Raw genomic sequence first — 23511 nt, forward strand, 5'->3', positions numbered from 1 at the left:
AGCTAGGCATTGTCGCAAACATCTATAATTCCAGCATTTGGGAGCCAGAGGTAGAACGGTTATGAATTCAAGGTAAACCTGGGCAAGGCTCTTCATTTAAAAAAACAAAGGAAAACAACCCAGCAAGCACCTACAGCACTGAAGCAGCTGAGGTAATACCTAGATTGTTGACTTCAGAAACTGACCTACATTCAGGATTAGCATGTAGCTGCACAGAGCCAGCAAGTGGCAGTGTCAGTTTTCACCACAACAGCAGGTTGGACTATAAAACACACCCTCTGATGCAAGAGCTGCAGCTGGGCTTCTGTTAGTCTAAGCTTTTTGTTTTCCCTTCTTTCTTTTCTTTTCTTTTCTTTTTTTTTTTTTTTTTTTTTGGTTTTTCAAGACAGGGTTTCTCTGTAGCTTTGGAGCCTGCCTGGAACTCCCTCTGTAGACCAGGCTGGCCTCGAACCTCCACCTGTCTCTGCCTCCCGCATGTTGGGATTAAAGGTGTGTGCCACCATTGCCCGGCTACTAGTCCAGTTTTACAATACCATAATCTTAATCTAAAAGTTTAAAACATAACTACAATTATTTCTGCATGTTATAAAAATCATGTTTTAATATATATCATTTGGTCCAAACCTAGATCACATACAGCATAACACACAGAAAGTTTTTTTTCCCCTAATTGTTCCCCCCAAGAGAGGGTTTCTCTGTATAGCCCTGGCTGTCCTAGAACTGGCCTCAAAATCATAAAAAAGCTTAAGAAAAATTACATCTCCAGACCAGATACAGAGGCCAGGTGGGAAGTGCACACCTTTTATTCTAGTACTTGGGGTGCAAAGGCAGGTGGATCTCTATAAAGGCCATGTTCTTCCTGGCAAATTTCTCTTTTTTACTGTCTGAGTTGCCCACCGATTCAAATTTACTGAAAGCATATAGTCATTTTCCAAGACCCACTCACATATCACTGACTTACGGAAGCCTTGCCAAATCCTTCTAATGAAATCTGTCATACATATCTCTATTGACTTTCTAATATGGATCTTTTATACACTGGTTATAGCAATCTGACAGCCTGCATTATACAGACCACTAGTTAGGTATTATGTATGACTAGAAGGCCAGAAGCTTACAGGTTACATATTGTCTTTTTGGATCTTTATGCTTAGGACTTTACATATAATTTTTTTTATTTTATGTGTTTTGCCTGCATGTATGTATGTGCTCCACATGCAGTAACCATGAAATCAAATAAGTCATTGGATCTTCTGGGACTAGAGTTACAGGTTATGAACTGCCATATGGATGCTGGGAATCAAACTCTGATTTGATAAAAACACTTGCTTTTATCACTCCAGCCCTATGACTTGACATTTAATGACAGCTTTCCCATTAAGGAATGGATTTAGAACCTCTCCAAACCTGTAACAGGAGACAGCTGATCCAGAATTACTTTCCTATGACAGATTAATATAGAATTAGAGAGAAAACTTAAATTATATATCCAGAATCTTTAGGTTTTTTACTAGATGATAGTCACAGGTAACTATATATGGTGTTTCCAGTAACTTATATGGTGCCTCATTCCTGTACCCCATTATTCGGGAAGCTGAGGGAGACAGTTGTTTATATTTCATTTATATTTTAATAAATAAAGCTTGCCTGAAGACAAAAATGCAAAACAGCCACACTAGTTGGCCACACAGGCCAGGCAGTGGTGGCACACACCTTTAATCCCAATAGCCACACTAGTTAGCCATAGGGGCCCGGCAGTGGTGGTGCCTTTAATCCCAGCACTAGAAAGAAATATAAGGCGGGAAGAGACAGGAACTCATCATTCTCTCTCAGTCTAAAGATTTCACAGAGGTTAAGAATTCTCTAGTGGTTTGGCTGCTTTGCTTTTATGATCTTCAGGGTGAACTTGGGTTTTTACTATTTGTGCTACAGAAGGATCAACATGTAGTCAGCCTGAGCTGTACACTGGTACACTGAGTTCCAGTTCTGTAAACCCCCATCACCACCATTACACACATACATCTTTGGTGTTCAACCTCTAGTACTACAGGGATCTGGTGGTACATGCTTGTAATCTTAGCACTTGGGATGACCAGAATTTTAAGGCCACCCTCCACTATAAAGGGAGTTCAAGACCAGCTTAACTCAAATACAATTGTGCGCGTGCGCGCACACACACACACACACACACACACACACACACACACACACACACATGTAGGGGAAATGGAGGGTGGGGGTGTTGAGCCAACGAAGACTTACCATCATCTAAAGTAATATCCTGTAGACCAATGGTTGCAAAGTTAGGTTCCTGATCTTCAGGTTCAGGTTTAATGCTCACAGCTGCCCCACCAGGTGGAAATGAGGCTGGGTCGCACAAACTGTGGCATACTAAGGATGAAAGTGCAGGAAGACTTCCTTGGCCTGTACTTTGTGCTTGAGTTGAGTGCTGTCCAGAATGCATTCTGGTAGCTGGAGATGGTGATGAGGCTGTTCCTGAGCTAGGAGATTGATAAGGCATAGACTGCAGCTGAGGGGATGACGGCCCAGAAAGTGGTGAACTAGCCAGGGGATGAGAGGCTGCTGGGGAAGCTGCTGTAGCAGATCCTGGATGTGAAGGACAGTATGTAATAGGTTGTAAATGTGAAGAAGGCTGACCTGTAACCTGGTCTGCCGCTGGAGAAGAAAGAGATCTTTGTCCTGTGTTTGAACAATGGAATCCCATTGACTGCAGATGAGGTGGGGTTTGCACAGAATGAGGTGAATGTGCTAAGAGATGTTCTGTTGCATCTGAATTTGAAGAATGAAATGGTGACAATGGTTGACAGCCAAGGTTTACTAAACTAGAAAGAGCTGCATCCTGCTGAAACAAAACTGGATCAAATTCTTGACTAGAGGCAGGATTCATAGGAAGACAAGTTGGTCCATTATATATATTAGTTTGTATAGACGGATAGGAAGACCCCATAGGAGATGCTGATGTAACTTGGAAAGGCTGGTGCATGACTGAAGATGGTATTATGTGCTGTTCTTTACCAGCACCCTCATCCCTACACTGCAACTGTGGCAAATGGGATGAGGTTATTAAAGATGCATATGCTGGCTGGATTGGACAAATCAAGCTTCTCGATGCTGACAACGCACTGTCATGTGGGTGCCCTGAATCTGAGGAAGGCCTCTGGGTCTGGGCAGAATGAGGCACAGGTAAGGATGGAACTGAAGACAAATCAGTATCTTCTCTTTGTTCTTGCTTCATCAAAACTGAAAATAAATGATTAAAACAAATGTTATTATGTAGTTCATAAAATGATTATGACATAATTCTATAATTCTAGCTTATAACTATAATATGTATGAGGATGAACTCAATGTCTTTAGAAAAGAAAATTGAGGTAAAATGTTTTATCTCTCTGTGTGTGTGTGTGTGTGTGTGTACATTCATACATATGCACAAACAAATATTTTTGGTTAAAAAATGCATTCATGGGGACTGGAGAGATGGCTCAGTGGTTAAGAGCATTGCCTGCTCTTCCAAAGGTCCTGAGTTCAATTCCCGGCAACCACATGGTGGCTCACAACCACCTGTAATGAGGTCTGGTGCCCTCTTCTGGCCTGCAGACATACACACAGACAGAATATTGTATACATAATAAATAAATAAATATTTTAAAAAAATGCATTCATTCAGTTTGTGTGAGTGCATATATATGTCAGAACACATATGTGAAGGCAGAGGACAGCTTGTTGGGAGTTAGCACTTTCCTTTTTATCATTTGGGTCCTGAGGATCAAACTTAGGTCATCAGGCTTAGCAGAAAATCCCTTTACTCACTGAACCAACTTGATAGTCATTTTATGCTTTTTGCACGTTTTCCATTATATGTACATCATCATTCAAAAATAATTTAATTTAAAAATAATTTCAAAAATAAAATAAAAAACAAGCATAGTGACACACATCTTTAATTCCAGAACTCCTGAGGCAGAGGCAAGCAGATCAGTTCAAGATCAGCTTGGTATACATAACAGCAAGTTTTGGCCAGACAAAGCGACTTAATGACTCTGTTTCAAAAACAAACAAATAAATGACATTTATGTATGAAAATGCCACAATGAAAAGATGGCTCAGTAGGAAAAATGCTTGCTGTAAAACTGAGGGCCTGAGTTTGAAAACCCAAAACCCATGCCAAAAACAAAACAAAACAAAAAAAGTCAGGCTTTTTTCTTGTTTGTAATTCCAGTACTGCTTCAGCAAAATGGGAGACAGGACAAAGGAGAATCCTAGAAGCTCACAGGCCAGCTAGTCTGGCGTAAGTAGTGGCTAAAAACTAAACAGAAACCCTCTCTTAAACACGAAACAAGGCAAGGACTGACAGTTGAGAGCTGAGGTTGTCCTCTGACCTTCAAACAGGGGCCATAGCGAGGACAGGGCTAATCACTCACATAAATACGTGTGCACATGCACATAACATACAAGAAATGCTTAAGAAATAATTTAAAAAGAGGATTAAAAAAAGAAAGAAAAATCACCAAAAATAATACTATAGCATATAAAGCATTGAATCTAGGATTCCCCCCTCCTTTTTTTTTTTTTTTTAAATTTAAAGCTTTTGTTTTTGAGACAGGGTTTCTCTGTAGCTTTGGAGCCTGTCCTGGAACTCGCTCTGTAGACCAGGCAGGCCTCGAACTCACAGAGATCCACCTGCTTCTGCCTCCCAAGTGCTGGGGTAAAAGGCGTGCACCACCACCCAGCTTTTTATTTTTTGTTGTTTTTGTTTTTGGAATTTCTAATGAAACCTACTCATGTGGCAGGTTTAATTCTCTACCACCATGAGGTTATAAAAAAAAAAAAAAACTGAAAAGGCACTTGGCAGACAAAGATAGGAGAATGGTAAGACAGGCGGTAGCACACACCTAGAATTCCAGCACTTAGCAAAACAAAGATAGGAGAAGAGCTTAGGCTATGTAGTCCCCGTCTAAAGAAATCAAAGAGTAAAACCAAACCAAAACAAAAAACAGTAAAAATTAATGTAAAAAAAAAGTACCAAAATAAAGAAAAAGCCAATAAATATGTTCAACAAAGTGGCAACACACAAAACCAATACATAAAACTAGCCTGGTGGCACCAGCCTTTAATCCCAGCACTCAGGTGGGACAGGCAGGTGGATCTCTGATTTCCAGGTCAGTCTGGTCTACAGAGCAAGTTCCAAGACAGATAGCTATGGCTACACAGAGAAACCCTGCCTTGAAAAAAAGAACAAAACAACCCAACACAGAAAAAGAAATTATTTCTAGATAGTTAAAGCAAATGATGTAAACAGCAACTCTAGAGTCAAGTATGATAGCTCACAACTATAACCTAGCTCTTTTTTTTTCCTTTTTCTTTTTTAGTTTTTCGAGACAGGGTTTCTCTATAGCTTTGGAGCCTGTCCTGGAACTAGCTCTTGTAGACCAGGCTGGCCTCGAACTCACAGAGATCCTCCTGCCTCTGCCTCCCGAGTGCTGGGATTAAAGTTATGTGCCACCACCGCCTGGTTATAACCTAGCTCTTAAGAGAGCAAGGCAAAGACTTCGGTAAATCAGCCTGAGCTACGCAGCAAGACCCTCCCCCAGAAATAAATAGTTTAAATTATGGCTCAGTGGTTAGGAGCAACAGCTGCTCTTTCAGGGGACTGGAGCTTGGTTACCGGCACCCATACTGTGGTTAACAAGTTTTTTGTTTTTTTTTTTTAAGTACATGCCCTCTTCTGGTGTTCTGAGACACTGCAAGCAAGTGGTGCACAGACACACATGCAGGCAAAATATGCATACACACACACAAAAAAACTAAATAATTATTGTTTTTGAGATAGGGTTTCTTTGTGTACTATCTCTGGCTGTCCTGGAACTCATGCTGTAGACCAGACAGGCCTTGAACTCACAGAGATCGCCTGTCTCTGCCTCCCAAGTGCCGGTATTAAATGTGTTCATCACCACCTCCTGGCAAGAAAACCTATTCTTTGACATGCATGATGATTCATTCCTGCAATCCCAGTTAACGGGAGAGGATAAGAAAGAAGACTGGCAAGTTCAAGGCCTGCATGCACAACTTAGTGAGGACCTTGCCCCAAAAATAAAAATAAAAATAAAAATAAAAATAAAAATAGCAAGGTGTAGTAACACATACCTGTATCTCAGCACTCTTAAGCTAAGACATAAGAATCCTGGATATGGGGCCAGCCTGGAGTTTTTCACCAAAGTGAGTTCCAAACCTATAGTGATATTTTATTTATGTTTCAATAAATAAAGCTTGCCAAAAGATAAGAAAGGCAAAGCTAAGCCATTAGAGTTCTGGCAGTGCTGGCATACACCTTTAATCCCAGTACTAAATCCCAGCACTAGAGGGAATATAAATGGGAGGAGAGAGGAGCTTAGTCTGCTTAGTCTATGGTCATCCAGCCTTGGTAGAGGTAAGACTTCTCCAACAGCTTGGCTGCTTTGCTTTTCTGGTTTTTGGGTTGAACTCAAACATCTCTGGGTTTCTATTATTTGTGCTACACAAACCAGTCTTGGTTACAAAGTGAGATCCTATCTTAAAGGAAAGAAAAAAAAAAGGGAAAGGAAGAAGAAGAAAGGGAAGGAAATAAAAGAGAGGAGGCAGGCAGGCAGGCAAACTGCCTGAACACTACTCTCATCTCTTAATTCTGTTAAGTGGAGACCTTGGTAATATAATTGGTTGTTTACTAGAACTAAAAAGAGACAAAGCAGCTTAATGTGGTGGTACATGCCTGTAATCCCAGGATTTAGGAGGTAAAGAAGGAGAATCTGGAATTCAAGAATATCCTTTGCTACACAGACAATCCGAGGCTAAGGCTTGGTTGGGCTAAGGCTCTGTTTCAAAAACATAAAATAAGGAACTAAAAACTACAGTAGAACACCTACCTCTTTTTTTTTGCCAAATTATTACTATGTTTCTGACCCACATCTGCATGCTCAAATCGAAAATTTTGCTGATATGTTAGTTCCATCAAGTGTTATTAATTTTTTTTAATATGTAAGGGTAGATACTCTAACCTAATATGTAAGGGTAGATACTCTAATCAAATCATAGAAGTCCTCACACTATTGGCCCATTCATGGTAATTTATTTATTCTTGCTTGGGTAGAAATACAGTTAAAGAGGCCTTATATAGAATGAATTCAATTTTAGAAATAGATTATCTTTTAGGACATATATGTTCATTATGAAACTTTAAATACTAATTCATGTAGGGATCCAAAAGAAAAACAAAAACAAAAAACATCTAAACGTAGGGATACAAACAAACAAACAAAATACCAACAACAACAAAAAACAACCCATCTTGCTGTTCTAATGATTTTCAACCACGGGTAGAGTCATGCTTCCCTTTAAAAACAGGAAAAGGAAGAGCAGTACTTACAGAAGCAGCCCTTCTTCTTCCAGTACAAACACAGCAGTTTAGCAATCTTCTACCATGTATATGTATTCATTTTTTAAAAAAGAGTTTTGTTCTTATTCTTACTATTGTTTAGAGACAGGGTTTCAAGTAGCCCAAGCAGCCTCGAACTCATTATGTAGCTGAAGATGACTCTGAATTTCTGATACCTCTTCCAAGTGCAAATACTACAGTACCCTTTATGCTGTGGCTCTATGCAGGCTAACTGACTGAGTTACATTCCCAGTTCTGTATTATTTTTTTGAGAAAGGGTCATGCTGTCTAGCCCTTCCATCTCAAACTCAAGGCACTCCTCCTTGGCCTCTTGGGTGCTATGATTACAAGTGTATACTATCATATCTTTGGGTTTATATGAAAAATAAAACAACCTTACTGAAAAGTACTTGAAATCAGTTTGGTCTTAGATACTTAAAATTACTTTACTTTTGGACTGGAGAGATGGCTCAGTGGTTAAGAGCACTGGCTGTATTTCCCAAGGACCTGGGTTCAATTCTTAGCAACCACATGGTAGCTCACAACTGTAACTACAGTTCCAGGAGATAGGACATCCTCATATAGACATAGATGCATGCAAAACACGAATGTACATAAAAATAAATACAATTTTTTAAAAATTGCTTTATTATTTGCCTGAATATATGTCTGTGTACCACTTGCATGCCTGGTGCCCAGGGAAACCAGAAAATGGTATTGGATCCCACTGGGCTAGAGTTCTAGATAGTCTGTGGGTTGTCATGTGAGTACCGGGAACTGTACCTAGGTGCTCCAGAAGAGCAGTCAGTGCTTATAACCTCCAAGCTGTCTCTACAGTCCCCTTACTTGACGGGCACCACCAGGGTCATATAACTTGACCCGGCTTCCTTAATCTAGAGCAGGTTTTCTCCACATAATCACATGCCTATAGCCTTACACATAGGAGGCTGAGGAATAAGTATCTCATGTTGAACACAACCTGGACTACTTAGCTCAGATCATACGAAGCTATACAGTAAGACTCTGCCACAAACAAACATAAATTACTTAGATTATAGACTATACATCCCACATAGTAACCTCATTATTCCAAAATTACAGCTCTGATTGTAGCTCTACTACAAAAAACTTCCACTAGGCATCATAGAGCAGTACGCTGTTTCAATATTCTCAGGGACATTGATGGGATGCAGGAGCTCCCAACTATGGAAAATCTGGAGTCACAGGCTGGGCAGAAGTTCAGGCCGCATCACTAGAGTTGTACTCTACTACAACCTAAGTTCAATACCAGGGACCCACATGGTGGAGAGAACCAACTCCTTTAAATTGTCCCCTGACCTCCACATGCACATTGTAGCACACACACAGACATGTACAGACACACAAGTAAGTCTATGCAATAAAACAATTAAAAGATAAAACCAAGTTGGGTATTGGTGTTGCACACCTTTAATCCCAGCACTTGGGAGGCAGAGACAGGCAGATCTCTGTGAGTTTGAGGCAAGCCTGGTCTACAAGAGCTAGTTTCAAGACAGGCTCCAAAGCTACAGAGAAACCCTGCCTCAAAAAATCAAAATAAATAAATAAATAAATAAATAAATAAATAAACAAACAACCAGTTACAAATAGAGTATATATGATAAACCCATTTCCATTTTCCAAAAGTTATCTGTCATTGATGTCATGGCCCTGAAATTAACTTCAGAAGCAGAGAGGCAGAGGCAGAAGGATCAAAAGTTTAAAGCAGCCTGGTCTACAGAAACCCAAAACAAACACACAGGAATTTTAGACATGATTTTAGAAAGATGTTTCAGCAATGGGTGGTTTGGTAAAATAAAAGAAAAAAAATCTGATGTGGGATTCCCTACTGTATGCTGTGAATACCATTGGTTAATAAAGAATCTGTTTTGGCCAGTGGCTAAGTAGAACAGAGGCAGGTGGGGAAAACTAAACTGAATGCTGGGAGAAAGGAGTCAGAGTCAGAGAGAAGACATGTAGCCTTACAAGACACAGATGTTGGAACTTTACCCGGTAAGCCACAGCCTCGTGGCAATACACCATTACTAAAAATGGGTTAAATTAAGATATAAGAGTTAGTCAATAAGAAGCTAGAGTTAATGGGCCAAGCAGTGATTTAAATAATTTATTTTCTGTGTGATTATTTTGGGTCTGAGCTGCTCAGTGGCTGGGAAACAAACAAGTGGTCTCCTTATAAGAAAAATCAAAATTCATTTTAGAAGAAAAGCTAAATGCTACAGAGACCCATTTCCTGAACAAGGACTGTCCAAATGCACCTCTGACACTCTTCCTTGAGTCAGTATACAGTATACATCCCTTTATTTTCACTTAGAAAATACAGTGTCAGCAACAATAGCTACAGTCCAATGCTCTTCCTTTCTGGGAGGATTATATGTTTACAGTGTCCTCCCAATTCACGAGGTAGTAACATGAAAGCAGTACAGCCTCTCCTGTTTGCTTTTTGCCTTTTAGTTACTACCACTATTAGGTAGTAATCAATACCTCTAATTTGTACACCCTACTTCTTTTTTTGTAATTACAGAGCATTCTTCGTCATTCAGGACAGAGATGAGCTTCATCACAATAATCTTTGATAACATCTGAGTGCAACATCAGGAAGTTACACACCTAAGCATGAAGGTGTATGTATTTAATCTCAGCACTCAGAAAGCAGAAGCAGAAGCAGAAGCAGAGACAGGCAGATCTCACGAGGTCAAGATCAGCTTGGTCTATAAGGCTAATAACCAGGCCAGTCAGGGATACAAACTGAGACCGTCTCAAAAAAATGAAAACAAAACAAAACAAAACAAAAATCAAACAACAGCAGCAGCAACAACAACAACAAAAAACAAACAAATGAGAAAAACATATCCTAAAAGTAATATAACATGGAGAGTCAGGATCTATGAATTCTGAGTATGGGAATCAGTCATCCTCTTCCGTCCTTTCCATTTAGTTTACTTGAGACACTGTCTCATTACATAGCCCAAGATGGAATTCGTGATCTTTCCTGTCTTACCTTCTGAGTATTAAGATTACATATATGTGTCATCATGGCTGGCTTTAACCCCTATCTTATAAAATCTTATCTCTTTTCACCTTCCTCAGAAATCTGATCCTCCTGTTTTGTTTTGAGAAAGGGTCTCACTATACAGCTCTGGCTACCCTGGAACTGTAGACCAGGCTGGCCTCAAATTCACAGAGATCACATGCCTCTGCCAGGCAGAAAGTTGATATTCACCGATACTCCCAATCCTGAATATTTAAAATACTTTCAATGTTTGAGCTATTTTTTTAACTTCTGTGGGTTCCTGACATATAAATCTAACTCTTCACAGTTATGAGTTAAAAAACAAAGCAAACAAACCAACAAACAAAAAACCCCTACTACTCATTGACACAGAATGGCCTACCACTAGCTATGTACACCAAGCATGCCTGAAATTCATCTTCCTGCCTCTGTCTCCAAAAGTGTTTGGATTAATTACAGGAAGTACCAGGTGGCTATAGAGAGTGAACTCAGGGCTAAGCAAAAATTCCCCTACTGGGCTACATCCCAAGCCCTGGAAAATGTAACGTCTCTGTTACATATTACATATTATAAGTCTCATAAAATTCTATGATCCCATTAACCACAAGAGCTTGGTATGATTAAGTTTGAAATCATATGAAAGTCTTTCTTTTTTTAAGATTTATTTATTATGATACAGAGTTCTGCCTGCACACCAGAAGAGGGCACCAGATCTCATTACAGATGGTTGTGAGCCACCACTGGGTTGTTGGGAATTGAACTCAGAACCTCTGTAAGAGTAGTCCTTCTCTTTACCTCTGAGCCATCTCTCCAGCCCCGACAAGAAGTCCTTATAGACTATAAATGAAGTATAATCAGTCTGATACATATATAAAACAAATGAACAACCCTTAATAATAACCTGAATTATGTGGTAGCATATACCTATTATTCTAGCATCCAGGAGGCTGAGATAGGAGGATTCCCAAGAGTTTTAGGTCAGCCTGGGCTACAAATTGAATCTCAGGTCAGTTACAGAGTGAGACCCAATCTGTTTCAAAACAAAATGAAAAGAAAAGAAAAAAAAAAAGAAAAAAAATCCTTCTAAATAAGCAAACAACCACCACCCTCTCACCCTCTCAAAATAAACTGTTGATTCTTTTCACTTAGCATATACAGGGTAAAAGCTTTAGCATGAGGAGCTGGAGAGATGGCTATAGCTAAGAGCACTGGTTGTTCTTGCAGAGAAACTGCAGAGGTTCAATTCCTAGCACCCACATGGGACTCAACTATTTCTAACTCTAGTTTCAGAGAATCTGAAGCCCACTTTGGCCTCCACCAACACTGGACATGCATATGGCACACAGATATTCATGCAGTCAAAATAATCATACATGTAAGATAAAAATTTAAATTGCATTTAAACAAGTTTTTGAAAGAGTAAATCTTGGAGAGGAAGGTTCATCACAATGTTTTTAAATTACTATTATTTCCAGCCGGGTAGTGTTGGTACACGCCTTTAATGCCAGCACTTGGGAGGCAAAGGCAGGTGGATCTCTGTGAGTTCAAGGCCAACTTGGTCTACAGATTGAGTTATGAGTTCCAGGACTGGCTCAATGCTACTGAGAAATCCTGTCTAGAACCAACCAACCAACCAAACAAACAAAAAACAAAAACAAAAAAGAAAAGAAAAAAGAAAAAATTATCCCATACCTTGGTAATAAGCACAATGCCTACAGAAAAAAACCTCTATAAATATTTGTTTTTTTAAAAAAGATTTATTTATTATGTATACAATTATCTGTCTGCATGCATGCATGCCAAAAAAGTGTGCCAGATCTCATTACAGATGGTCGTGAGCCACCATGTGATTGCTGGGAATTGAACTCAGGTCTTCTGAGCCATCTCTGCAGCCTCTTGTTCCTTTATTATTATTATTATTATTAATTAAATCGTTTCCAAATATCTGTTCTTTAACTAATGTGACTATTAGTTTATATTACTAAATGTAATAGGTATGTCATAAAAAAAAAACAACCAACCTAGAGCCAAGTAGCTGACACGCCTTTAATCCCAGCATTTGGGAAGCAGAAGCAGGTGGATCTCTGTGAGTTTCAGGTTTCAGGTCAGCCTGATCTATACAGTGAGTTTCAGGATAACCAGGGCTACACAAAAAAAAACCTGTTTTTGAGGGGGTGGGGGGGACTGGAAAATTAAATCATCTTTAATTGTTGCAAAAAGTGGTATGGATACATCCTTGGTTAGTGGTACCATAAAATCAAGAACTCTGACATCAACGTTATATCCCTAGCTCACAGACTGAAACAACTAATATTTATCAAATGAAAATGCAACAAAAGTTGCATCACGGTGGTTCACACCTTCAATCTCAGCATTTGGGAGACTGGCAGAGGCAAATAGATCTGAGTTTAGGTTAGCCTGGTCTACATAAGGAGTTCCAGGACAGTCAGGGCTCTGTATCAAAGAAACTCTGTCTAAGAAAAAAGAAATAATGAAGACATCATGGACATACTAACCCCTTGGTGTTAAAAGCACAATGGAAATTCATGATTCAAGAACACACACATTTTCCCTTCTTATAGTGTTGGTGATTTCTGAGAACTTCTGAAGAGTTCAAACCTATATTCCATCTTTTAATCCTAATATTTAAAGTCAATACAAATTCTAAGACTATGTTGTAGCTGGGCAGTGGTAACACACACCTTTAATCCCAGCACTTGGAAGGCGAGACAGCTGGATGAGTTCGAGGCCAGCCTGGTCTACAGAGCAAGTTCCAGGAAAGCCAAGGCTACACAAGGAAATTCTGTCTCAAAAAACAAACAAAAAATGCAAACGGGCCAAACATTGTTGATGTATTTATTGTCTGTATATATTGTATATAGTTGTTGTACTTATTGCATATGGTTTTTCTTATATTAGTTATAGCCTCTTTTATTTTAGACAAAAAGGGGAAATGTAGAGGCATTTCAATTATGTTTTCATAAATAAAGAAGAAGAAATAATATGTTGGCATTAACATTAAACATTTTAATGCAAAATTCTTATGAAAGAAAACTCTAAACCATCACAACTTTTTGTACCTGGTGTGTAAGTAAAACGTTGAGACTGGCTTTTTTTCCTCTTGCCATTGCACAGATAAAAGTGCACCTGCACTGCAGCTGTAACTGCTGGGTTGTGATAGGGAGGAACTTCAAGGACAATGTGAGCCTAAGGAACAAGGAAAGCAACACTGTGTTATACTCAGAACTAAAAATGAAATGCACCTGCCAAACTCAGAGCAACTCATGAGTCTTAACTCTTAATACAAGGTCTCCTTGTCACAGAAAATTACGCACACCAACTAGTCATATATATCATTTGGAGATTTATTTACACCAGTATCTTGCTGACAAGAGACAAAATCTTTAAACACTAAAGAAGAAATTGATTTTTACCCGCCCAATTAGCTGTAGCAAAAATAAGAGTCTTTAGGCATAGTGATGTACATCTGTAACCCCAGCGCTCAGAAAGTAGAGGTAGATAGATCACAAATTCAAGGAAGGCCTGAGCTACATTGTAAGACCTTTTAAAATAAATAGATAACATCTCATTACATACTACATTCTGAAATGTGACTCTACTCAACATTAAGATATATATCTTAATAAAAGGCCCACTTCAGAATATGATCATGTTTAACATTCTTCAAGTTGTATTATACTTTTTTAAATTTTAAATGTATGAGTGTTTGCCTACAAGTATGTTTGTGCACATGTATATAGTAACCAAGGAGGTCAGAAAATTTTGGATCCTCTGGAAATGGAGTTATAGAAGGTTCTTAGCCAACACATGGGTACTGGGGACCAATCTCAGGTCCTCTACAAGTGCAACAAGTACCCTTAACTGCTGACCCATCTCTTCAGCCCCTGGGTTAGATTTCTTAGTATGAGATTTATACTCAAAACTTCTAACTGGAAAGTATATAAAACCTATATACAAAGTGAAAACCTTTATTCAAAACCAAATCTGATCATCAATGTAACTGTTCCATGTCTTTAGGAAGCATTGTGGAAAATAATAATATTCTAGTCTAGAAAAGATTGCCTCTATTCCAATCAAGATGCAAGATCATAGTTTCTTCCAGTAAGGATTCTGGAAAGCTTAATGGCTTAATGAGTAGCTGCGGTGTTAGGACGTGTGCTCAATGACAAATCACCAGGGGCTTGTCCCATGAAACAAAGTTGGTGTTTTTTAAGAAAAGTACAAAGTACAGTTGCTAGGCAGCAGTGACATATGCCTCAGAGGCAGAGGCAGGCGGATCTCTGTGAGATCAAGGCCAGCCTGGTCTACAGGGTGAGTTCCATGACAGGCTCCAAAGCTACAGAGAAACCCTGTCTCGAAAAACAAAAAAGGACAAAAAAGAAGTATAGTCACTGTCCTTGTTAGGCCTAATATTACTGTGATTAAACACTATGATCAAACAACTTGGGAAAGAAAGGATTTATCTGGCTTATCCTTCCATATTACTGTCATCATTGAAGGCAGTCAGGATAGAAACTCAAACAGGACAGGAACCTGGAGTCAGGAGCTGATGCAGAGGCCATTAATGGGTACTGCTTACTGGCTTGTTTTCCAGGGTTTGCTCAGCCTGCTTTCTTATAAAACCAAGCACATCAGCCCAGGAGTAGCCCCGCCCACAATGAACAAGGCCCTCCCACATCAATCACTAACAAGAAAATGCCCTATCGGCTTGCCTAAAGCCTGATTTTATGGAAGCTTTTTCTTGACTGAAGTTCTTTCTTCTCCAGTAACTGTAGCGTGTATCAAGTTGATACAAAAACAGCCACAGCAGTCACTTTGGGGAACTGGGAGGAATATGTTATTAGCCTTGAACTTGTGAACAGCCTCAGCCTTAACATCCCTCCTGGTCTGCTTCTTTTTTTTTTTTTAATATTTATTTATTTATTACGTATACAATATTCTGTCTGTGTGTATGCCTGCAGGCCAGAAGAGGGCACCAGACCTCATTACAGATGGTTGTGAGCCACCATGTGGTTGCTGGGAATTGAACTCAGGACCTTTGGAAGAGCAGGCAATGCTCTTAACCTCTGAGCCATCTCTCCAGCCCCTCCTGGTCTGCTTCTTGAATGCTGTATTTAAGGCTAACATCACCATACCTAGCCTGCATCTGCCTCTGCCTCCCACGTGCTGGGATTAAAGGCATGGGCCACTGCCACTAGGCTTGTTTATTCTCTTAAACTTTAATCTGAATACCTAAAAATTCTAACCTTTCTTTTTCTCAAGTGTCTTTCCCATACCATAAAGTTACATTATTCAATTTTCTCCTGAGTTTCTTTAACATTTCTTTCCTTTTGTGGTGGGGGTGTAGGGCCTCACAATAAAGACCTGGCTGGCCTTCACCTTACAGACCTGTACCTAACTCTGCCTCCAAGTTCTGGGATTAAAGGTATATGTCACCATGCCTAGGCCTAAATGCTCTTCTTTTTATAAAAAATTTCTTTGAGATTCATTTTTATTTTATATGTATAAGTTTTTGCCTGCATATATAAGTATATGTACTGTGTGTATCTGAGGAGATGAAAAGAGGAGTTTGGATCCCCTGGAAATGGAGTTACAATGCGAGTATGTGAGTACTAGGATCTGAATGCAGGTCTTCTGCAAGAGGAACAAGTTCCCTTAACCACTAAGACAATTCTTCAGCCCTATTTAAATACTTCTTACTAATTAAGTAATTAAGGTGATTTTCTTACCCCTTGACATTTTTCTCTGATTATTTTTCCTTCAGCCTCCCAATGAGGCCTTCCATCTATTGAAAGAAAAAAATTACAGTTAAAAGCAATTCAAGTTTGAAAACAGAAAATCTAATCTATGTAATATCACAAATTATTAGTAGAGAGAATATTTTTCCTCAAAGACTTTCAATTAAAAAAAAAAAGAGCCAGGAAATGGCACACACCTTTAATCCCAGCACTCATGAGGCAGAGGCAGGTGGATCTGAGTTTGAGATCAGACTAGTCTATGGAGCTAGTTCCAGGACAGCCAGGGCTACACAAAAAAAACCCTGTCTTGGAAAAAACTACAACAACAACAACAACAACAGAAAACAGAACAAAACAAACAACAACAAAAACAAAGAACTTAAAGTCAGTCTGGGCTATATGAGACTTAGTCTCAAACAAAAACCAAAACCCTGAAAAATAAACAAGGGTGAGAAATCTGCTTGAAAGGGGAAGCAAGAGGCCAGGCAGTAAGCCTAAGTATCTGATGATATTATTCTTTTTGTTGTTCCTTTTCGTTTGTTTGTTTTTTGGACACAAGGTTTCACTGTGTAGCCCTATTATTTTTATAAGAATGTTTTTTTAGGGGCTGGAGAGATGGCTCAGAGGTTCTTCCAGAGGTCCTGAGTTCAATCCCCAGCAACCACATGGTGGTTCACAACCATCTAGAATGGAATCTGGTGCCCTCTTCTGGCAGAACACTGTAAACTTAATAAATAAATAAAATCTTTGAAAAGGGGCAGCATCCAAAAAAAAAAAAAAAATTTTTTTAAGCCAGGCAAACATCTTTGCACTTGGGAGGCAGAGTCAGACAGATCTTTGAGTTTGAGGCCAGCCTGGTCTACAGAGTGAGTTTCAGGACAGCCAGGGATACACAAAAACAAAATAATATAAAAGGTATTTTGACAATAGTGGGCTAATTCCACCCCTTTAAACTATGCAACTTAGAATATTCATTCAGATCATTTTTATCATTCCTAATCACTTCTGATGACTTCAAACAACCACAAAACACTACATCTACTTCCTACCTTTGTGAATTGTTTACTCTATATATTTTGTGATGGCTTCTTTTAACACTTGGCCACATTACAACATGCATAATATTCCACTTATATATGATTAGGGTTTTTTTTCCCTTTTCTTGCTTTTTTCTTTTTTTTTTTGGTTTTTTGTTTGTTTGTTTGTTTGTTTTTCAAGACAGAGTTTTTCTGGATAGCCCTGGCTGTTCTAGAATTAGCTCTGTAGACCAGGTTGGCCTCGAACTCACAGAGATCAGCCTGCCTCTGCCTCCCAAGTGCTGGAATTAAAGGTGTGTGCCCCATTACTGCCTGTATATGATTAATGTTAATTGTCAACTTGATGCACTCTAGAATGGCTGGGCAGTCTCAGTGAGGGACTATCTAAATCAAGTTGGCCTGAGCGAATCCTGTGCGATCAACTGTGGATGTTACTAACTGCTTCAAGTTCCTGCCTTCTCACTAGAAGAGTTGGAACTGGGAATTATAAACCAGAAATCCCTTTATCACCTAAATGTCAGGGTATTTTATCAAAGCAACAGAGATGAAACTAGGATAGTGGGACATAGTACATTGTTTTTAACTGTTGGTAAGGATTTGGTTCTTTCCATTTTGGAGTTATTATGAACAATTCTGTCAAAAAAACACTTGTATTTCAGCTTTTGTGTGGGGATGTTCGCAGGTTTCCTGAGTGCACATCAAGGAGTAGAAATGCTGGATGAATTCTATTTTTAATATGCCATTAAAGAGTAAAATTTAACATTTATATATAAATTTATTAACTGTAACTTCCCAATTAACTCAGTGCTTAGATGATGACTATAGCCTAAGGAAATAATATTAATATCAATATCTATATAATTTCATTCTTTTATCACTTAGACTAAAGTTAATTTGTATCTTATATTATTTACCTTGCCCTTTTTCAAGAAAAATGATTTTGGATTCTGGAAGAAAATTTGATCCAGTCACAATCATTTCATGGCCTCCATTGACAGAGCAACTGTTGATACTGTACTTCTCAATATGAGGGAGCTCTTGAGCAGATCGCTGAGCTGTTTTGCGAGTTAAGAAAAACAAAATATTATTTTAAAACATTTCACATATACAAGATGAGCTCAAAATACAAAATAAGCATTGAGATTAATTAATTTAAGCTATTAAAATTCAAGACAATGGTAATAATTCTTATTAAAGAGCTAACATGTTTAGACAGAGTTAAACTGAATTGGTATAAAATTATTTCTTAAGACTACAACTGCAAAAAAACTGATAACGATAAATTAATGTCTTTTACTTCATACTGGCTTCCATACATTTCCCTAATATTTTACTTTTAACTTAGCTTCTTGAGTATGTGTCTTCCACAGAACTGTTAAAATTTACAAACCTAATTACAAAAATCAAGTCCAAAACTATGCAACTAAACTATGAATAATTAAGAGAAGACAAGTATCTAAATAACTACTACAGGACAAACAACCCTTTCCTCATGAGAAATAGTCAATCATCATCACATTAGGTTTTTATAGTAGATAATTTTTAAAATAAATAATACATAAATGAAACACATATTTTACAATTTGATTTCTAAAAGCAGCTGTACTTCTGTAATGACTACATTTCTCTACCTCCACAGGGTTCGAGGAATATAATCTGATTTAATTCATAGTGTTACTTAACTATAAAGTTTCATAATGTATTTTTTTCACCCTTACCGGCTACTTTCTGTTCTGAACTACTAAGTTATATTTTTCTAATATATATATATGTGTGTGTGTGTGTGTGTGTGTGTGTGTGTGTGTATAATATACAAATATTATACATATAAACATAATAGTTTTTCCCTTTCCTTTCAAAAATAAAATGCTGGGACTACTGAGTAGGCTCAGAAGTTAAGAGCACTTGTTGTGAGCTGAACATCTTGACACACACCTTTAATCTCAGCACTCCAGGGACAGAAGCAGGTGGATCTCTATGAGTTCAAGGCTAGCCTGGCCTACATAGTAAGTTTTCAGACTTACTATGCTTAACAAAGCTCATAGTGAGTCCCTATTTCAAAAAAACAAAACAAAACAAACAAACAAAAACCAAAGCACAAACAAATAAAAAAGAAAAAAAGAGCATAGGTTGCTTTCAGAAAACTAGAATTCAATTTACACCACCCACATGGTGGTTCACAACCATTTGAAACTCCAGTTCCTGGGGATTTGACATTCTCTCTTAACCTATCCAGGCACAAGGCACACATGTGGTACACATACACACATGCAAGCAAAACATACAAATACAATAAAATAAACTTGTATGAACACATGAGATATCTGTGCCTGCTTTCACAATACATATTTACACCATTCTCAATGATTCAGTTATACCAGTTAACCTTCTGAGACCTACAGGTCTGCCACCCTTAAAAACATGTCAAGTTCTAGGACATTTTCTCATATCTTATGTTTGTAAATTGGAGGTAAAATCACCCACTTTTTGAAATGGATGTCATAATAATTTGATAGTATTAAAAAAGTAAAAACAAACAAAACCCATTAGCTTGTCATCTAGGTGCATGCCTTTAAGCTAAGCACTGGAGGAAAAGGGAGGGAAACTCTGAGTTTGAGACCAGCTTGATCTAAAAAGAGAGTTCTAGGCCAGTTAGGTTACATAGTGAGTGAGACATTGTCTCCAACCAACCAACCAACATCATTAAATCTTATTCAGTTGAAGAGTAAGCTTGCAAAACAGGATGCTATTATATTAAGGCAAACATTTAAGTAAAACAAAGATAATCATGTAACAACTAAAAGCATAAAGATCATAACTTCCTGACAGGATTCTCAACTGTTTTCATTTATAGTTAATGTGGTAGTTTGAATTGTAATTGGCCCCCAAAATCTCATAGGGAGTGGTAATAATAAGAGGTGTGGATTTGTTGGAGAAAGTGTGTCACTAAGCAGGTGGGCTTTGATGTTTCTTATGCTCAAGATACCATCCAGTGACACAATCCACTTCCTATTGCCTTCTGATCAAGATGTTGCCAGCACCATGTTTGCCTGCATGCCACCATGTTCCCTGATAAGATGATAATGGACTAAACCTTTGAAACTGTAAGCAAGCCACAACAATTAAATGCTTTCTTTTTAAGAGATGCCATGGTCAGAGTGTCTCTTCACAGCAATGCAAACCCTAAGACTGTTAGACAAGGTAACACAAACCTATACTGACCCCAACACATAGACTTGGGGTAGGAGTCAGGAAAAATGTAAATCAGAGAAAGAGAGGGAGGGAGGCAGAGGAGAAGGAAAAAGTTTCTCTATAGTCACATAGCTGACAAGAATCAAATTATAGTGAGAAGACATTTTCTAACATAAAATTAGAACTCTTCTCACCTTGTTAGCTTATTTTCGTGTTAGTAAAACAAAGCAGTAACTCAGAATCAATACTTTGTAGTTTTAATATATATCCCATTTTAATCAAAATACACAAAATTTACATCAAAATCATATTGCATACATTAAAAACATATTACAAGCTCACTTACAGCACTCAACAGGAATAGATGCTATCTGTAGAGAAAGGACTTTTCCACTGGGCTGTGGGATGTGCACACGAAACACCAGTCGTACTCTAGTGTTCTTTCTGCCAATATCAGTTTCTCCTTTTCGAAGTTCTATATCTGAATTTCGAAGTTTCAAAATACCTGCACAGTCAATACTAGAAAAAAAAAAACATTTTAATTTCATTACTCAGAAACTGGTTCTGAACAATTCAACTGCATAAATATGCACTGTAATTTGTCAGGTCTTGTGCACCTGTAATCCCAGCATTTGAGAGGGAGAGAAGCAGGAGGATCAGTAAGTTATAGGTCAGCCTCAACTACACAGTGAGCAAGACCAAAATGGACTACAAGAGACTCTATCTCAAAGTCAAACAAAAATTTTCCAGAAAGAATTCTGTAACCTAAATCTGGTCAAAAACAAATATTTGAGGTGAGCATGACATACATGTTTATAATTCCAATATTTGGAAGACTGAAGCATAAAGATTACCTTAAATTCAAGGCCAACTTGGACCTACAATCAAAAACTAATGAACTGTAAAGATGGCTCAGTAGTTAAAAGGATGTGCTGTTCATGCAGAGGACCCAAGTTTGGTTCCTAGTTCCCCAGCCAGGAAGTTCACAATGGTTTGTAACACTAGTTCCAAAGGATCTGACACTATCTTCTGAACTTCTTGTGCACTGTATACAAATGGTGCACATACATACACTCAGCACACATACATATAAGAAAATAAATATACATAAAAAAATAAAAGGAAATAAAAAGTAAATAGTTGGTTGGAACATGGGTCAGCAGTTATGCGCACTTCTTCTTACAGAAGACTCAGGTTTGATTCTCAGCTTTCGCAAGGTAGCTCACAATAGTCCATAACACCTGTTTCAGAACACACACTGATACAAATACACATTGAGCTGGGCAGTGGTGGCGCAAACCTTTAATCCCAGCACTCGAGAGGCAGAGGCAGGCGGATCTCTGTGAGTTCGAGACCAGTCTGGTCTACAAGAGCTAGTTCTAGAACAGGCTCCAAAGCTACAGAGAAACCCTGTCTCAAAAAATCAAAATAAACAAATAAGTGTGTGTGTGTATGTGTATATGTGTGTATACACACACACACACACACACACACATTGAGCAAACCACTCATACACATAAAATAAAATAGCTAAAAAAAGGTGCCCCCCCAAGACAGGGTTTTTCCTGTATAATAGCCCTCTGTCCTCCCTTTGTAGAGCAGGTTTGCCTGCCTCTGGCTACTGAGTATTGGGATTAAATAAAGTCTTGCACCACCACACCTGGTTTAAAAATAATTAAAAATAAATAATTTAAAATATGTTTAATAAATAAATTAAAATTAAAATATTGGACTGGAGATATGGCTCAGCAATTAAGAGCACTGACTGTTCTTCCAGAGGACCCAGGTCCAGTTCCCAACAACCACATAGTGGCTCACAACCATCTGTAACTCTAACTACAGAGGATCTGAACCCCTCTTTTAACCTCCTTGGGCACCAGGCATGCACATGGTGCATAGATATACATATAGGCAAAATATCCACACATAAAATAAATATATCTCAAAAAATATCTAAATTTTGATAAGTGATTTTCAAAAAAAACCCAAATTATTATAAGATTCTTAAAAGTAAGAAATGCAATCCCACCAAAAAAATCTATATAAGCTTACAAAAATTCATATTTACCGATGAAAATACATATTAATTTGTTTGAAATGACCTCTTACTTAATTTTGTTTTTTTTTTTTTGAAATAAGGTCTCACTTTGTAGTCCAAATGACCTCAAACTCAAAAACTGTCCTGACTTAGACTTCTAAATGTTAGTATACAGGTATATATTAAGAAATTAACCTTTGTTTTCAGTAAGGTGTAACACTGACATTCATGTTCACCCTATTTTTCAGACAGGAAGAAGTTAAGAGTAGGTAAGAAAATAGATAGTGGCAGCATATATCTAAGGTACCTTGTTGGTCTGGAGAGGTGTCTCAGAGGTTAAGAGCACTGACTGCTCTTCCAGAGGTCCTGAGTTCAATTCCCAGCAACCACATGATGGCTCACAACCATCTTTAATGAGATTTGATGCCCTTTACTGACCTATAGGATATATGTAGGCAGAATACTGTATACATAATAAATAAATAAATCTTCAAAAAAAATAATAAAAGTACCTTGTTCTGTATTTTCGTTGTTGTTTACTCCTCGGATGTTTGTCTGTTTGTTTTTGAGACAGGATCTCAGTGTGTAGCCTTGACTGGCCTGGAACTGGAAATATAGACTAGGCTGGCCTCAAACTCAGAGAGATCATCTGTCTCTGTCTCTGCCTATTGACTGCTGAGAATTTCAAAAGCATGAGCCATCACGCTGGTCCTTGTTCCTAGTTTTTGAGGTAGGGTCATATATAGCTCTGGCCAGTCTCTAACTCACTATGTACTCAAGGATGACTCTGAACTCCTGTTCTTCCTGAATCTACATTCCAAATTCTGGGATTATAGGCAGAAGACACCAACTTTCTTTCTGGAAATATGAAACTTACTACCCTCCTGAATAAACTTTCCAGAATTATATAATATTAGTAAGATTGTTTAAAACAATGAATATTTTATAGTTAACTAAAAACCAAAACCAAACAAATCATGTATTTTTCTAAGAACTATTTCAAGAAA

The 23511-nt window shown here is 38.1% G+C and overlaps 1 protein-coding gene across 2 annotated transcripts in view; it reads right to left on the reverse strand.

Moving 5' to 3' along the window:
* Nfatc3 (nuclear factor of activated T cells 3) overlaps positions 1 to 23511 on the reverse strand; it is a 78584-nt gene that overhangs the window by 19769 nt on the left and 35304 nt on the right. For both annotated transcript variants that reach the window (XM_048437041.3, XM_048437042.3), the window contains exons 5-9: positions 20813 to 20985; positions 18189 to 18329; positions 16229 to 16284; positions 13559 to 13685; positions 2263 to 3261 (exon numbers count right to left, since the gene is read on the reverse strand). In XM_048437041.3, coding sequence (XP_048292998.1) covers positions 2263 to 3261; positions 13559 to 13685; positions 16229 to 16284; positions 18189 to 18329; positions 20813 to 20985 — 1496 coding nt within the window. The remainder of the gene's footprint in view (positions 1 to 2262; positions 3262 to 13558; positions 13686 to 16228; positions 16285 to 18188; positions 18330 to 20812; positions 20986 to 23511) is intronic.

Source organism: Myodes glareolus, chromosome 22 (genome assembly GCF_982192425.1).
Source record: "Myodes glareolus chromosome 22, mMyoGla1.1, whole genome shotgun sequence".
Lineage (NCBI taxonomy): Eukaryota > Metazoa > Chordata > Mammalia > Rodentia > Cricetidae > Myodes > Myodes glareolus.